The following is a 19,071-nucleotide window of genomic DNA, read 5'->3' as shown; positions in this document are numbered from 1 at the left end:
CGTTTGGAGTGTTGGTGCCACCCTGATGAAATATGATTAAACAGAATAAGGGATGCCTTCATTTGGTGTTTGGGGCGATTAAATGTTGGAGAATAATAATGACGAATTTGTTGCTCTTTTATTGGAATCATTATAGCTCCATTACTGCACAGAACATGCTATCAGACACGTATATAATGATCTGTGTGTGTGATAGGGTAACCATGAACTGTCCTAAAATATTCTAGGGGGCTTCAAACTTGAAATCCACCCATCCCCTCCCCTTCATTAGCTATGCCTCTGTTGTGTGTGTGTTTGTATATGTGTGTGCGTGCAGGCGTGTGTCGGGGAGCTCTTATCAGTTGATGTATAGATAGGAGTCGAGTTCTCTGGAACTCATTTAAGTACAAACTGATATAAAAGATGTATTTGCACTGTCATATAGCATTGAGCATACTGAGTAAGTTTGCAATAGTTATCTAAAGTTATGTGTATTTGACTTTCGTGCATGTATTTGATGCTTGTCAGTGTGCTTTGGGTATGTATTTTGCAGGTGTGTGAAGTAAGGCTTGTGTGTTAAATGGCCCAACAAGTGAAGGAATATCTGACACTTTTGACCTGTGGGAACATTTAGCTGGTCCCCACCAAAAATAAACCCTCACAAATAGTTGCAGTTTTTTTGTTGTTACTAAAACAGCTTATTTACAGGGGCTTGTATGGCAGATGATCCACATAATCTAAGCCTCATAATAAATAGATGAAATCATCGTGTTATATAACAATGAAAAAACACATAATATTGATATTAAGCTCCAGTGAGGGAGAACTATTATAAAAGCTACAAACATTCACAGATGCTCAAGAAGGCCACACAATACATTAAGAGCCAGGGAGGTGGTGTAAACTTTTGAACAGGCTGGTCGGTGTAAATTGTTCTTATTTTGTTTAAAGATCTTTTTTTCCATTTAGTACTGCCCTTCAGAAGGCACATAAGATATTTACATGTTTTGCAGAAGACGAAATAATAACGATTTACATCGACCATCAAGTTGCCTTCTGGAGCATCGGTGAATGTTTGCACCTTTTGTAAGAGTTGTGTACGGGTCACACATTCACGACCTCAACAGTACATACAGTTGTTCCCTCACCATTCTGTCTCATTTCGTGACATTCTATTGACATTAATGAGACAATAAACACAGCTTGTCATGTTACAAAGAAACTGGAAAGCGCGGACTAGCAAACAGTCTCGCAAACATTGCGTAACATTAAATGTAACTACAGTACGAACAGTTAAAAAGTGCAGTGTGTCGTTCATTAATACATTTTTAAAAATGGTAATCGTTGGCAAATTGCTGTGGTATAAGAGGAATGCTCTCTCCAACATACAAACTCCAGAACTACTCAAAATACTCGTTTGTTTAGGCTATTTTTTTTATTTCTTTATCTACATATTACATATAACATTATTATTATTATTATTAAGATTTGCACTTTGGAATCCTGCAAGTTGCACATCTACATTTACTGTAATCCACTGTATGTACCTACTGTATCATATTGCATGCACCTCTATCTGTGTACTGGTTATCTCAACCTATTGCACCACAGTTCCTGTTTACTGCATTTAATGTAATTTCCATTTGCATCACTAGTATGAATCATTCTGTTTACCTTTACCTGTACATTCTTATCTTAACTTCTTGTACCATAACCTTAGTTATTTCATTTAACTTATTTACTATTTGCACAACTGGTTGGATGTTAACTGCATTTCATTGCCTCTGTACTTGTTCTCTGACAATGACAATAAAGTTGAACCTAACCTCAGCACACCTGCTTCCCACGTCCTTGGATTTAGGTGTAGCATAGCATAGCATAACATAGCAATTATGTCAATGGTCCTCACAAGGATAGTAAGATGTGTGTGTGTGTGTTTGCAGGCATACGCAGTCGGAGGATATGATGGTCAGAGTTGCCTCAGTAACGTGGAAGTGTACGACTCCTTCTCTAACCGCTGGACGGAGGTGGCTCCACTGAAAGAGGCTGTGAGCTCTCCAGCTGTGGCCAGCTGCGCTGGGAGACTGTTCGTCATCGGCGGAGAACTAGACGAGAACAGCTGCACAGATAAGGTGGGCATGTGTGCAAGTGCTAGTGTGTGTTAGGGAAAAACATGGTTAAACAGAATTATTCATGAACTATTTGTCTTTTATTAAAAGAGTTATTATTCGATTAAATATTTTTACACTTCAAAACATCGAGTACGTTTTAAAGCTGTGAAATCATTGAAATGTACCTTATGAATTACATACAAAATTTAAGTAGATCTGAATAACTACATTTAGCACCATGACACGTAAAATTGAGTAGATAGAATTCAAATCCGAAGTCAATGCAATAGTAACCCTAAGTGAAAACCACAAAAAAAAAAATGTGTAGATATAATCGAATAGCTGTGTAGATGTAACAGAAAATGAGACTATTATTTTAACATTTCAAATAGTTTTTGGACAAAACAGCCGTTGTGTTCTCCGGTGCAAAAAGGAAAAGGACCAGCGTCAGGTCCAAAAGTCAGCGTCTGTCATGGTATGGGGTGTGTCAGTGCCCATGGCATGGGGAACTTGCACATCTGTGAAGGCAACGTTAAAGCAGAAAGATATGTACACATTTTGGAGCAACTTATGCTGCCATCCAGAGCAGGACAACACCAAACCACATTCTGCCCGGATTACAAGCTCATGGTTATGTAAGCAGAGAGTGCGGGTGCTAGCATGTCCTGCCTGCAGTCCTCACCTGTCTCCGATTGAGAATGTGTGGCGCATTATGAAGTGCAAAATATAACAACGAAGGCCTCGTTTTCAGAGTTTTTCAGCTATAGGAATGCATAATGGATGAAGGGGTGAAAATTCCACTTGCTAAACTTAACCAACTGGTGTCTTCAGTCCCAAACTCTTAATAAGTGTTATTAAAAGAAAAAGTGATGTTACACAGTGGTAAACAGTCGACTGTCCCAACTTTTATGGAGTATGTTGACTCTTTTTATTAGTTCAAATGACTCTTTTTATTAGTTTTTTTGCATTTTCCATACTGTCCCAACTTTGTCAGGATTGGGGCTGTAAATATATTTGGTCTGTAACGTATGACAAAAATATTTTAAGTCATTTTTGTTCCAACAGTATGCTAATTAATACGCATCAGTAAGTGCACAGGCAACATATTTGTTTTATTTCCCCTGACACCTGGTTTGAGGGTGTTATTCTGCTCCATGCATTCACAAATCCCGCCTGGTTAGATATAAAAGCTTACAAAGGTGGGAAATTTTAATCAGTGTTATACATGTGAAAGCCTTTACCGTTCACTGATGTGCTGTGATGTGGCTCTGTTGAGGAGTTCCTCCCTAAAAGTAAAAGACATCAATTATACAGTGTAACTGTATTTCAGAACACTAACAATAATGAGGTTTGAGTATAAAAACACACTAAAAGTTACTACAATGTAAAATATTTTCATCTACACTCACCACCCATTTTATTAGGTACACCTGCACAGTGATACAGTTATCTAATCAGCCAATCATGTGGCAGATACAGATCAAGAGTTTCAGTTATTGTTCACATCAAACAGCAGAATGAAGAAACATATGATCTCTGTGACTTTAACCATGACATGGATGTTGCTACCAGACAGGCTGGTTTGAGTTTTTCAGAAACTGCTTATCTCCTGGGATTTTCACACATGACAGTCTCTAGAGTTTACACAGAATGGTGTGAAAAACAAAGAAACATTCTGTGAGTGGAGAGCCTGCAGGCTGAAATACCTTGTTGATGAGAGAGATCACTGGAGAATGACCAGACTGGTCTGAGCTGACAAGAAGCATATAGTAACTCAATAACTACAACAGCAGAAGACCACATCAGCTTCCACTCCTGTCATCCAAGAACAAGAATCTGAGGTGATCATGGGCACAGAATCACCAACACATTTTATTTTTTCTAATCTTCATGTGTCCAGGTTCGATGAGTCTGTGCCCATGATAGCCTGTTCTTGGCTTACAGGAGTGAAACCCAATGTGGTCTTCTGCTGTTGTAGCCCATCCACCTCAGGGTTCGATATTTTGTGCATGCTGAGATGCTTTTCTGCTCACCACGGTTGTAAAGATTGATTATATGAGTTACTATATGCTTCTTGGCAGCTCAAACCAATCTGGCCATTTTCCTCTGACCTCTCTTATCATCAAGGTGTTTCCACCCTCAGAACTGTTGCTCACTCAGTGTTTTTAGTGATAGACTATTGTGTATGAAAATTTCAGGATATCAGCAGTTTCTGAAATACTCAAACCAACTCATCTGGTACTAACAACCATGCCAAAGTTAAAGTCGCACTTTTTCCCCATTCTGATGTTTGATGTGAACATTAACTGAAGCTCTTGACTTGTATCTGCATGATTTTTATGCATTGTGCTTCTGCCACGTGATTGACCGTTTTGATAACTGCATGAATGTGCAGGTTTACAGGTGTTCCTATAAAGTGGACGGCGAGTGTATTTAGCAACATTAACTTACAATTATCAAAAAAGACCTCTCTATTCGCTCATGTCTTCCCTCAGGTAGATTACATATTATCAGCAGGCCAGTGTCTGCCATGCTAATACCTGGCAGGCGATTGGCTTGACTAGACGGTGGGCGGAGTCCAACTATTTGTGGATTTGTGTGCACTTTTGACACTAGAAGTTTATTTTAAATCTACAATGCGTGCAGCAATCCATAAATGAATGGAAGGCAGAGTTGTGTTTGGGACAAAAAAAACATATTTGTAAAAATATATATATTTCAATCTCATTTTATTTATTTGTGAATTTAAATAAATTTAATTGTGAAACTTCTAACATATATTTGTGGCTCTCGTTATATTTATTTGTGAATTTGTTTAATTTTTGTGAATCTCGCTTCATTTATTTGTGGATCGTAATATATTTATTTGGAATTATATTAATTGTGAGGAGTCTTCAAGGTGGTTCTCCGCAGTGTTTCCTTGCTCGCCACATGTTGCAGAGAGAGAAAGGCCCATCATGTCCACTTACTCAGTTTCTTAAGCTGTTTTTAAAGATGAAGAATATTGATATGGAATTAGCAATAATTGTAGTTCTTGAAACTGATCAGTATAATTATTCCATTCTCAAATATTTTGATTGAAATTTACCAAAAATATTAAGGATATCTTAAAAATGTATTAGTCAAAAGTTCTTTTTTTTTTCATTAAATAAACTTAAGTAATTGATGTAAATTTTAGATCAAATGAAGTGTTAGATTTTTAGGCATTTAATTAGGAATATCCAACTCACAGTATCACTTAATTGATATTTAGAGATGTTATTAAGGTAGTATAGCTTATTATTGCGATATTTACAAAGATTTGGATTCATGATGCTGCCATGTATTTACATGAACATTATATATAATTACTATATATATATATATATATATATATATATATATATATATATATATATATATATATATATATTAGTAATTGTTAGAGATGCACCAATGTATCAGCCGATAAAGGCTATTTTCCCGCTATCGGTCGATACTTTAAAAACATCCGATGTTCAGGGTCGATTGTATCCTGTCAATAAAAAGAAAGCGGGAAAACACATCGATTTCGTGCTGTGTGTAAAGATGATGTGTTTTGTGTAGAATGATGACAAAACTGCAGTTTGTAAGCTCTGTAATCTCTGAACTGCTAAAAATTTACACCGGAAGTGAACAGCAGTGAAGCGGGAGTTCCGGCGTCGAGTCTAAATCATTTTTTTGCCACGCTGCTCGCAGTGAACTAAAGGGCCAGTACACCGTTGAAAGATTTAAATGACGATGAGTTGACAAGTATATATTGCACAGAAAATTATATTTGTAGAGTAGTATATTTCATATCCAGTTAATGTTAATATATAAAAAGTCTATGTTATATATGGCCATTGCGATGTTCAGTGATGAAGTAGAAATGCTTGTGTTTGTGGTGAGTGAATGTGAGACTAACAGGGAGTTTTCTAGTATTCAGTCAATGTTAATATGAATTAATAACATTCAATAAGTTAAGAAATCTTACTTTAATCTTCAGAATTTAGTTCATGTGTTATTGTTAGAGTAATGTGTTTTCTGTTTATGAGACCAGTTACTGTGAAAAAACTTGTTCAAATGGAGAGACTAAAGTTTTTATTTGCATTTCTTTCTGAATTGGGGAATTAATTATTATTAAATTAAAAGAAGGCATAAAAGGCAGAACTATCGGAATCGGTATTGGCCGATATCACTCTGAATAATCGGTTATCAGTAACGACTGAGAAATTTAGTATCGGTGCATCTCTAATATATATATATATATATATATATATATATATATATATATATATATATATATATATATATATATATATATATATATATATAATATGAATAACTATGAATGTTTCGGAACTCAGGAAGAAAGAAGGATGTAAGAATAGGAAATAAAGTGGGTATTCTAATGGATGGTGTTGATTGAGAAGAACAGCTGCTCTTCACAGTGATCTCGTTTTCCTTTGAACTTAGTGTCGTATTCAGAATGAGCCACTCGTATGTAGTACTCTGCTTCTGTAATCAGATCTATGCACCTCATTCTGAAGTCAACAGTAACTGCGGTATTGGGAGTGAGACACACACACACACACACACACAAACAAACATAAACGTGCCCATATTGACTCTCTGTGGTATCAGATAACAGCTCACACAGGCAGTCCACTTGTGTGTATTGTCTCCAGGACGTTAAAGGCATGTTTCTCCTCAGTCATTATTTATCAGCCATCTGCTGCAGACATAGTGCAAGAAAGTGATGGAGACAAGCAGATGATGGAGGGAGAGAAAAGGGAAAAAGAGATAAAACATGAAAGAGAGTACTAATAAGGTTTTGAATTGAGTGTTTTCCACTGAAGAGTCTTTTGTTTACAGCACACAGAGATTACACTGATTATTCCACAGTACCAGTTTCCAGACCATTTCTCCTTCCCCTTAAGTGTTCTCTGTGTATGTTCAAACAAATTCAGCAGCACGTGAATCTGCATCTCATATTTTTGTTTAACCTTTTTTATGTTGAGGTTAGATAAACCATTGCTCATGGATTCACTGGTTCAACACAGTATTCCCTCATTAGTCTACTTCTTCATCTGGAGTCATACTCGGTTTAATTTTTGTGCCCTTGGGCTGTCTTTTCTTAGGAAACTTATTAAGAAAAGGAGCACTTTTGTTGCATTTCTTACATCACAGTGTGTTTGTACAATGAGCACAAAGAGACAGTGTGTAACTGACCTGTGTGTGTAGTCAGCTCAGCTCACTTATGTGTATAGGGGTAATTTCAAAATATCACTCTGTGTGTGTGTGTGTCTCTCTGTTGTTATGATATGAGCCAAAATGCTCATATCATAACAATGGACACACACACAGAGTGATATTTTGTGCGAGTTTACATTATTATTATCCTGTATGTGTGTATGTGTACTGCATGTATTTAGGTGCACTGCTATGAGTATGATCCCCGTGTTCATCATGTGACTGTGTGACTCTCAGGTGCAGTGTTATGACCCGGAGACAAACAGCTGGCTTCTGCGCGCCAACATTCCCATATGTAAGCGCAACATCTCGGCCGTGTCTCTGAACAGTATGGTGTACGTGTGCGGCGGCCTCACCAAGTGCATCTACTGCTACGACCCAGCACAGGACTTCTGGATGCCTGTGGTCAACACCTTCAGCAGACAGGTACAAACACACAGATACACATCATCTTAACACAGACCCAGAAACACGTGTCTAAATATAATATAATGCCATTCATGGTTCATTTTGAGACTAACAGACAGACACATAAAGGATATGATTTCAGCATGAGCACCAGATTGATGTGTGTCTGGCTTCACGTGTCTCAGAGAAAGTATATGCTCTGTTTAGGGGGGAAAAAAACCTAGCAAGGAGGGATCTATTTTTAACGAGGCTGCATTGCTCCTCACTCGCAATGTAAATGCGGTGATAAACAGTGTAGCACAAATAAAATCTGTAATGTCTAATTCAAATGCGATCAACGTGAACAAACGTAAAACAGCATGACGAAAGGCAGTGAGTAACAGAAACAGTTAAAAAAAAAAAAAAAAAATGAAAGTGAGATTTCTATTATTAACTTAAGACTGTCATTTAATATCAGTTCTTTTTTGTGCATCCATATATATATTTGCAATGGGGGTTGAATCATTTTGATTGCAACTGTGTGTGTGTGTTTATATGTTATATATTTATATATATATATATATATATATATATATATATATATATATATATATATATATATATATATATATACACACACACACACACACACACACAGTTGCAATCAAAATGATTCAACCCCCATTGCAAATCAGGTTTATTGTCAAAATTTACAGACTTTCAGCTGTTTGCAATGAACAAATCAAAGAAAAGCAATTGAAACAGTTCAACACAATGAGTGCTTTAATTGGTTTCCCCAAATTCAACTGAAACCCTTCATGGCAAGCATCTTTAGTACTTAGTAGAGCACCCTTTTACTGTTATGACCTGCTGCAGATGAGATGCATAGCTTCTGGCAGCATTCCTGAGGAATCTTAGCCCATTCCCCATGAGCAGTGGCCTCCAGTTCAGTAATATTCTTGGGTTTGCGTGCTGCAACTGCCGCCTTCAAATCCTACCAGAGATTTTCTATGGGGTTCAAGTCAGGTGACTGTGATGGCCCTGTATAATCTTCCAGAACTTCTTCTGCAACCATGTCTTGGTGGAATTTGAGGTATGATTGGGATCATTGTCCTGTTGGAAGGTCCAATGACGCCCAAGCTTCAGCTTCCTCATAGACGGCATGGCGTTTTCTCCTAAGATTTCCTGATACTTCAGTGAATCCATCTTGCCTCCCACACACTGAATGTTTCCAGTGCCAGAGGATGCAAAGCAGCCCCAAGCATCACAGAGCCACCACCATACTTGATTGTGGACAGAGTGTTCATTCTGCATTCTTATTCCTCCTCACATACCGCTGATCCATCGTGCTGAAAAGTTCCAGTTTAGTTTCATCGCTCCACAGAACAGAATCCCAAAACTTCTGTGGCTTATTTATATCACTGGTTCTCAACATGGGGAGAGAGTGATCGGAAGGGGGGCGTAAACTGTCATCAAGAAAAAAATACAGACAGGGAATCATTTGGGTAAATGGTGTATTCTATTGCTTTTCAAATAGAATATGCATAAATGAAAAACCCTGCTTTCCATCTCCCTCTGCATTTTCTTTTTGCTGGGGAGAGGCAGAGCTTAGCCTTCGTTTTATCTGGCTGTCACTGCAGACCAGTGTTGCCAACTTAGTGACTTTTCAGACCCCTTTACCGACTTTACCGACCCCTTTACCAACCTAGCAACAAATCAAGCGACTTTTTGGAAAACCTTTCCAAATGTGGCCAGTACTGTCCTGCAAGTGCGAGGTCCTGCACTCCCAGCTCTCTCTGTGTCTGCTTTGTTCAGTGAGTGGCTGAGAGCTGGAGATTTAACAATGTCATGACTAACGAGACATTCATCCCAATTTACATATTTACGTTTGCAAATGTTTTTAGAATGCAAGAAAAATGGAATGCAACATGTTTTTACATGTAAAATAGCACACATTATTACAGACTAGTTCTCTTGTTCAAAGTAGTTATAGTGTTCAGAAACATTTTTGATCATTACTGTTCCATACCTGTCCGTTATAAATTTTTATAAAAGTTATGAAAAGTAATTTTTTTAAAGTACAAAAACACAAAAGTAAAAAAAAAATCTATTTATCTATACATCAAAAAAATATTATAGACTAGGTTATATATAGATAGATTTTATATAGAATATAGATAATCATACTTAGTCTCCTCCAGTGGGGGGGGGGGGGGTGGCTTTAGTTTCAAAAGGTTGAGAACCTCTTATTTATATGATTTTGGGCGACATTTCTTATGCTATTGGGTCAGTAGTGGTGTACGTCTTGGAGTTCTGGCATGGAAACCTTCTGCGTTTAGTACGCACCTTACTGAGTTCACTGAAACCTCAGTGCCTGTTGCCACCAAGTCTTGCTGCAGGTCTTTTGCAGTCACTCGAAGGTTTTTTACAACCTGCCTTCTCAGAAATCTGCTTGCGCCGTTGATAGTTTCCTTTGTCCAGGTAGTGTACACTCAACAAACCCCAACCAGTTCAGGTATTTCATGTTCCAACTCAAGCACACCTGGTGCAACTAATGAAGCCCTTGATTAGTTGCATCAGGTGTGCTTGAGACAACACCTGTTTTGCATATCTGTGCCGTTGTGAGGGATTCTATTCAGGGGTTGAATAATTTTGAAACTGGAGAATCATTATAAGTTGCATTTTCAGTTGAATTTAGGGAAACCACTTGAAGCATCCTTTGTGTTGAACTTTTCTTTGATTTGTTTATTGCAAACAGCTGAAAGTCTGTAAATTTTGACAATAAACCTGATTTGCAATGGGGGTTGAATCATTTTGATTGCAACTGTATATGTATATATCCCAGATCCCTTGACATGTTTTCTCCAACCTCATCAGGCATTATAGGAGAAGACTCAGAGCTGTTATCTTGGCAAAGGGATGTAGCACATAGTATTGACTAAAAAGGTGTCGATAATTGTTGCACACATACAGTCCATCCGGAAAGTATTCACAGCGCTTCACTTTTTCCACATTTTGTTATGTTACAGCCTTATTCCAATATGGATTAAATTAATTATTTTCTTCAAAATTCTACAAACAATACCCCATAATGACAACGTGAAAAAAGTTTGTTTGAAATCTTTGCAAATTTATTAAAAATAAAAAACAAAAAAGCACATGTACATAAGTATTCACAGGCTTTGCCATGACACTCAAAATTGAGCTCAGGTGCATCCTGTTTCCACTGATCATCCTTGAGATGTTTCTGCAACTTGATTGGAGTCCACCTGTGGTAAATTCAGTAGATTGGACATGATTTGGAAAGGCACACGCCTGTCTATATAAGGTCCCACAGTTTACAATGCATGTCAGAGCACAAACCAAGCCATGAAGTCCAAGGAACTGTCTGTAGACCTCCGAGACAGGATTGTATCGAGGCACAGATCTGGGGAAGGGTACAGAAACATTTCTGCAGCATTGAAGGTCCCAATGAGCACAGTGGCATCCATCATCCGTAAATCGAAGAAGTCTGGAACCAGCAGGACGCTTCCTAGAGCTGGCCGTCCGGCCAAACTGAGCGATCAGGGGAGAAGGGCCTTAGTCAGGGAGGTGACCAAAAACCCGATGGTCACTCTGACCGAGCTCCAGCGTGTCTCTGTGGAGAGAGGAGAACCTTCCAGAAGAACAACCATCTCTGCAGCAGTCCACCAAACAGGTCTGTATGGTAGAGTGGCCAGACGGAAGCCACTGCTCAGTAAAAGGCACATAACAGCCTGCCTGGAGTTTGCCAGAAGGCACCTGAAGGACTCTCAGACCATGAGAAACAAAATTCTCTGGTCTGATGAAACAAAGATTGAACTGTTTGGCCTGAATGACAAGCGTCATGTCTGGAGGAAACCAGGCACCACTCATCACCTGGCCAATACCATCCCTACAGTGAAGCATGGTGGCGGCAGCATCATGCTGTGGGGATGTTTTTCAGCGGCAGGAACTGGGAGACTAGTCAGGATCGAGGGAAAGATGAATGCAGCAATGTACAGAGACATCCTTGATGAAAACCTGCTACAGAGCGCTCTGGACCTCAGACTGGGGCGAGGGTTCATCTCCCAACAGGACAATGACCCTAAGAACACAGCCAAGATAACAAAGGAGTAGCTACAGGACAACTCTGTGAATGTCTTTGAGTGGCCCAACCAGAGCCCAGACTTGAACCCGGTTGAACATCTCTGGAGAGATCTGAAAATGTCTGTGCACCGACGCTCCCCATCCAACCTGATGGAGCTTGAGAGGTTCTGCAAAGAAGAATGGGAGAAACTGCCCAAAAATAGGTGTGCCAAGCTTGTAGCATCATACTCAAAAAGACTTGAGGCTGTAATTGGTGCCAAAGGTGCTTCAACAAAGTATTGAGCAAAGGCTTTGAAGACTTATGTACATGTGCTTTTTCTGTTTTTTATTTTTAATAAATTTGCAAAGATTTCAGACAAACTTCTTTCACGTTGTCATTATGGGGTATTGTTTGTAGAATTTTGAGGAAAATAAAGAATTTAATCCATTTTGGAATAAGACTGTAACATAACGATTTTTTTTATAAACCTGTATTTTTGTGAATTTTTTAAACAAAAACTCAAAAGCTTAAACAATAAAGACAAATTTTCACAGCCTTCTTTGCTCATATTTACCAAGGGTGCCAATATTAGTGGAGGGCATTTAAGATGTTGGGATTGGTTATAGTGGCACTGGGGACAGAACAGACTGCAGTAGAGACTGAGGCACTGGAGTTTTGTTCTATGCCAAATCTGTAACCTATCTAGCTACTTCTGGCTTTTTAAGTGCACAGTGAGTAGGAAACAGTGACTAAACTGAGTATAATTCAGCCGTTTTCTAAGTCTACTGGTAATATGATACAGCATCACCTCACAATTTAAGATATATCAAGATTAAACAAAGAAGTTATCCAGGCTCTAGTAACATGTTTTACCACAGTTTAATGTTCTCAAAGGTCCATGAATAGTCCAGCTAAATGTGTGAAGCTAAGATTTGCTGCCAGTAAGCTTTTGTCAGGGGTCCAAAAAGGGAACATTTAAGGTTCTTGCTCAGTTTGTGTATTGTTAAGCTGATCAAACAACCAAAATGTCTGCTTAACATTCACTCAAAATGATCACGCACTACTCATACTTTCCTAGGAAATTGTGGAGGAAGCTTTAAGTTCAGGCGTTGGAGGTATGCTTAAATCATCTGTCATGAGACTATTTGTGTCATGACAAGTGTGCATGTGTCTGCTTAGGAGTGCTGCGGCATGTCGGTGTGTAACGGAAAGATCTTCATCCTGGGAGGACGGGGCGAGAACGGTGTGGCTTCTGACAGCATCATGTGCTATGACCCTGCCTCCGGCATTCTAACGGGTGTCGCTGCCATGCCCCGCCCCATTTCCTGTCACGGCTGCATCACTATACACCGTTTCGACGAGAAGCTGCACCGGACCTGAGAGTGACACTGCATATATACACACACACACACACACACACACAATAGAAACACAGCGGGATCTGTTAAAACACTCAGAACAACAATCTGGACTGTACTGATGTTAAAGAGTTGAGCTCGGACTTGTGTGTTTTGTTCAGCTTTTCTTCAAGTTGATCAAACAATCTTTAATATCTTAAAAGAGCTGATCTCCTAATTTCACATCGCTCACCACAATAACAAGCTAATTTTTCACACTGTTCTATTATATGCAAGTAGCCCACCTCCTCTACTTTTGTCCGATCTCTTACTTTTTCGTCGTCATTTATTTTTCGCTTATTTTAACCCAAGATATTTCGCCTTTTTTTCTATTCCATTTTAACTCCGCCTTTTGCACTTATTTCTGGCATGTTTTACTCATATTCATTACTGTAGTCTCGTCTGTCTCGCCTGTCACTCTCTCTCTCTCTGCCTAGTAAAAGAATGTAAATCACACTTCTTTAGAGTTGATTACATGCTGCAATGTGTGCATTCCTAGCATGCAACACTTCATAGTATTTTGTGCTTCACACAAAACTCTACACAGAGCAGTAGTAGCAAGTCATATATCAGCTGCTTCTCAATTTGTTCTTTTGTTTGAATTCTTTAAGTCCATTCATCTGACTTGCTTGTTATTTCTTGTTATACTATTACTCTCTCACTATCTTTTTCGTTTTTAAAAATTAATTCAGAGTTCGTTCACCTTACACGTTATTCATTTATATACTCAGCAAAAAAAGAAGAAGAAAGAAACGTCCTCTCACATTCAACTGCTTTTATTTCCAGCAAATTTCTTAACATGTGAATACTTGTATTAACATAAAAAGACTCAACAACTGAGAACAAGTTTCACAAACATTTGATGAACATAAATGGAATAATGTGTCCCTGAACGGGGGGCGGGGTTAGTACTACAGTGCAGCTCATCCTCATGGACTGCACCAGATTTGTCAGTTCTTGCTGTGAGATGTTACTCCACTCATCCACCAAGGCATTTGCAAATTCTCGAGGTGGAGGGGACACATGGTGACATGTAATTTTCCACTGCAAGGACGATCAGCTGTCCTTCCTGTCTCCCTGTAGCACTGTCTTAGGCGTCTTACATTACAGACACTGCAGTTTATTGCTCTGAACACATCTGCAGTCCTCATGTCCCCCTGCAGCAGGCCTAAGGCATATTCACGCAGGTGAGCAGGAACACTAGACATCTTTCTTCTGGTGTTTTTCAGAGTCAGTAGAAAGGTCTCTTTAGTGTCCTAAGTTATTGTAACTGACCATAATTGCCTACCGCCTGTAAACTGTTAGTGTTTTAATGACTGTTCCACAGGTGCATGTGCAATAATTGTTCATTGAACAAGCATGAGAAACATAAACCCTTTCCAGTAAAGACCTGTAAATTTTATTTGGATTTTATAGAATTATCTTTAAAATCCAGTCTTGTGAAAAAGGGACGTTTCTTTTTTTTTGCTGAATTTTTTTGTATTTAATACCATTTGAACTTTTTATTATTTGTATTTTTTAATGACATTGTATTTTGCAGTATATAAAAGTAACGTACCATATAGCCGATATATGAATTTCCTTGACCAGTGTCAAAATGTGTGACTTAACACCTCTTTTATTGGCACTTGATATGTTTTCCCTCTTCAATTTTTTTTTTTTTTTTTTTAACACATTTTCCTTGTGATAATACTGATTTTGAAACCTATATCGGTTTCTTATTCTAGCTGATAGACTTAAAAACGCTGCCACACAGAACACAGTCATGTGGCCAACACAGAGAGACGGACCGTTCTGAATCAGGTGGTGTAATTGCTGTGAAACTTTTCATTTACATTCTTCTTATTTAAATGTGTCTTGGTGTGTGTGTATAAGTGTGTGTGTGTGTGTGTTTAAAAGAACCCCAATCATGCACTTAATGTCATGTTTCTACGTGTGTCATTGTTAGTGCTGTTGTATCTTAATTTAAATACATTGTTTTCTATTTGTGTATTTTTATTATGTATTATATTATTAGCACGTTTTATACTTCTGTTTGTACTGTACGCCACTTTCCTTGCATGTATTAGACGTAATTTTCAAGAACTCCGTTTTAATTTTACATTCAACTATACTAACTATATAACAGAATTCATACTAGGCAAACAAAGTGAATTCTTATTTTCCCCCCATTTGTTTTGTTTATATGACCTTTGTGGTATATTGGCATTGCTGCTTGAAAATAATACCTCAAGCAGCTTTAAGTTTTCTCACAATCCCTGCAGTTTTAGAGAAAAAACGGTGCAAAACATGTGGTGGATGTCAGGTTCTTTTATTTTGATGATTAGTTTCTTACATTCAGAGCTGTGTTTCTGTATTTTCTCAGAGAACTATGATGAAATTCAATGCTTAGAATAAAATAATTACATCTGAAAACTGATTTTGTAAAATGTCAAAAGTGAACATAGTCAGTACCAAAGCCAAGTGTCTGTTTGATTTATCCAGAGTAATCCCAGTACATTCTTTGTCATTCTTGGCAAATGCTTTTGCCCCATCTATGCTCTAGCTTTAAGTGTGTGTGTGTGTGTGTGTGTGTGTGTGTGTGTGTGTGCACGCACGCACAAAGTAAAATACGCAGAATGGGTGGATTGATTACATGTCTGTTTAGAATGTGTATTTTGAATAATCCTTTTTTATATATATATATACATGCAGTGCATATGAGGGTGTGTGTGTGAGAGAGAGAGAGAGATGTGTTTCTGTATTACGCTTGCAACCCTTTTAGTAAACTCAATAAAGCTTTTTTTTCTAAGAATGCCATGTAACACTGTGTGGAAATGGTCATTTGAAAGTGTTGCCTTTGTGTTGCGAAATCATTACCGGTCTCTGAAAGTATTGGAACGGTGCAGCCAATTCTTTTGTTTTTGCTATACACTGAAAACATTTCGGTTTGAGATCAAAAGGTGAATATAAGATGACGGATCAGAATTTCAGCTTTCTTTTCCTGAGATTCACAACATAGAACGTGGCACCTTTTGTGGCAGACCACCCAATGGTTGGGTGAGAAGAAGTATAGGAGCAGATAGTTTTAATGTAAATAACACTTAATATTTGGTTGCACGTCCCTCGCATGCAATAACTGCATCAACTGGCAACCCAAATGACCAGGCAAATATTTGAACATAGTTGAAGAAATATATTAAGGAGAAGATGCGTCACATGTACTGCAGTATCCGCCTCTTCCCCAGAGGTCCCAGTCATGATAGAGTTCTTATTCATTGCCATGGGCACTAATCATTCTCGCCTATTGCTCATTCAGGCATTAGGGAATATGTAAATGATGTAAAGGTATGCCAGTTACCCAGTAGGTCTAATCCAGTAATTTTGTATTTCAGTGGAAATGCAAGGCATGGAATGCCAGAGAGTTGTTACAGAGCAATTGAGTGATTCAGATAATGAGAATGACTGGAATTTTACCTCCACCGCCTCAATCTGCATTATACTGTAAACAGTGTGAAGCTTTATCTGCCAGTTTCAACCCAGTGTAGTACATTTAAAGCAGTCTGTCTTTATGTAATATATATATATATATATATATATAATTTTCAAATCCCAAGTTTTAAATCAACTGTTACATACCTCATATGAGTCTATTTCAAACTAGACTATGGTTGATGGAGACAATAATTTCACAAAAAACGTTACTGAGCATTACTCTTAAGAGCTAATCTGAATTCTAGTACTATTACAACTCCAAACTCACTTTGGGGTATTCAGCATACTACATTTTACTTCTGATGATTTCCATTTCTGTTACAGGGCTGTGTAAAAGTATTTGATTTATTCTGTTTTTGTGTACATCTCATACTAAATTGTTTCAGAAATTAAACAAAGTCTAAGATCCTGAATGAGGCATCCTGAATAAATACACAATACAGTTTTTAAAGTAGTAGTTAGTTCCGTCCGCGCAGCGGGGCGCATCGGGCAACAAGCATTCGCCAGCGGGCTCGGTCGGAAGCGTCGATTTCCACATCTTCCCACTTGACATCGAGCGCTCGTAGATCTTCCATGAATGTTCGTCGCCAAGTATTCCGCGGCCGCCCTACTCTTCTCTTCCCCCGTGGCGGCGTCCAGCGCAGCGCGATCTTTGCGTGGCGGTGGTCAGACATCCGTAGAATGTGTCCTGCAAAGCGCATTCTTCGCTCTACGACCATTTCTGCCAGGCTGCGGGAGTTTGTTCTTCTTAGAATTTCTTCATTTGAAATACGATCACGGTATGATACACCGAGTATTCTTCTCAGGCATCGTTGTTGAAACACATTCAGCTTGTGGATGACTGCCCTCGAGCTCTTCCAAGTTTCAGATGCATAGATGGCGGTTGGGATGATGATGCTATTAAACAGGCGAAGTTTGCTGTTGGTGTGGATAGTTCGCCTAGCCCAAATCGGTTGTAGCTGTTGGAAGACTGCAAATGCTCTGCCGATTCTGCGATTGACATCCACGTTAGTCCCACCATCCGCAGCCACAATGCTGCCAAGGTAGGTGAACTGTTTGACTTCTTCGATCAGCTGGTTGCTCACCGTGATCCGCACCGGCGTCATCCGGCCGACTGCCATGACGTTGGTCTTGTCAGTGCTGATCCGTAACCCAACTTTGGCTGCTTCGTGCTCCAGGCTAGTGGTCATCTCCTGTAAGACTTTCCCATTCTGCGCCAATAGCACAATATCGTCGGCGAATTCCAGGTCGGTCAGGCGTCCCTGGCCTGTCCACGGAATTCCAGACGCTGGCTGTGTTAGTGCTCGTCGCATGACGAAGTCCATCATCATGAGGAAAAAGAATGGTGAAAGAATGCAGCCCTGTCTGACTCCAGTCTCGATGGTGAAAAAGGCAGTATGACCTGTGTCCGTCCGGATGCAACAGCTAGAATCCTGATATAAGTTCTGGAAAATGGCGATAAACCGCTGTGGAATGCCATATAGCCGTGCGATGTTCCAAAGCAAAGTTTTTAAATGATAATGCTATTTATTATAGCAAAAAAAGTTATTCAATACCAACTGGGCCTGTGTGAAAATGTATTTGCCTCCCATAGTTAATAATTCCCCAACTCTATGAAACTGCATTCATAATGGGGTTCAGCTGGACTAGACACAACCAGGTCTGATTACTGCTAACCCTGTTCAATCAAATCAACACTTAAATAGAACCTTTTCAACATCATGCTTCAACACTACGCCAAAGTTGAAAGATATTCCAGAAGTGATTAGGAAGAAGATGATTGAAATACCTTCTTCTGGGACTCCAAAGAACCACAGTGAGAGCCATTATCTCCAAATGGAAAAACTCTGCACAGTAGTGAACCTTCACAGAAGTGGCCAACCTTCCACAATTCCTGTAAGAGCACAGCAACTACTCATCCAGGAATTCACAAAAGAGCCAAGGACAACTACATCCAAGGCCTCTCTTACATCAATAAAGGTCACTGTTCATTACTCCAGAAATGGCCTTCATTGAAGGATTATTGAAGAAGCGATTATTTACCCAGGCGAACAGTAACTGGTAAATGTTTCTTTCTGGATTTTTTAGTTGAAACTAGTTTTAGCACCGATTGTCAGATAGAAGCTGTAACTGTGCTTTCTTGTTGTTACGAGCTGTATACTTGCTGCTAGATTAGAGCAAATTCCCGTATTCAGATTCGGTTTCGGTCAGGAGTCACTCGTTCACGCGACTACTCTTTGTTTTGCTAATTAAAGAGGCGTGCTCAGCACCTGTGAGGACTATATTAGTGTGCGTGCCAGTTGTAACTTCAGCAGAAACGTACGCAACTTGGACAACCTACGCTCTCTGAATGCGGCCTCTGCATGTTCCATCTCATTCTCAG

At 39.0% G+C, this 19,071-nt stretch overlaps 1 protein-coding gene across 2 annotated transcripts in view; it reads left to right on the top strand.

The window, feature by feature from the left end:
• klhl24a (kelch-like family member 24a) overlaps window positions 1–16,018 on the top strand; it is a 46,319-nt gene extending 30,301 nt beyond the window's left edge. For both annotated transcript variants that reach the window (XM_017496138.3, XM_053673539.1), the window contains exons 6-8: window positions 1,923–2,111; window positions 7,581–7,769; window positions 12,997–16,018. In XM_017496138.3, the coding sequence (XP_017351627.1) occupies window positions 1,923–2,111; window positions 7,581–7,769; window positions 12,997–13,197 (579 nt within the window). In that variant the 3' untranslated portion in view covers window positions 13,198–16,018. The remainder of the gene's footprint in view (window positions 1–1,922; window positions 2,112–7,580; window positions 7,770–12,996) is intronic.
• The last annotated feature ends 3,053 nt before the right edge of the window (window positions 16,019–19,071 follow it).

The sequence above is a fragment of the Ictalurus punctatus genome, chromosome 20, assembly GCF_001660625.3.
Source record: "Ictalurus punctatus breed USDA103 chromosome 20, Coco_2.0, whole genome shotgun sequence".
NCBI lineage: Eukaryota > Metazoa > Chordata > Actinopteri > Siluriformes > Ictaluridae > Ictalurus > Ictalurus punctatus.
This window is presented reverse-complemented; position numbering and strand designations above follow the sequence as displayed.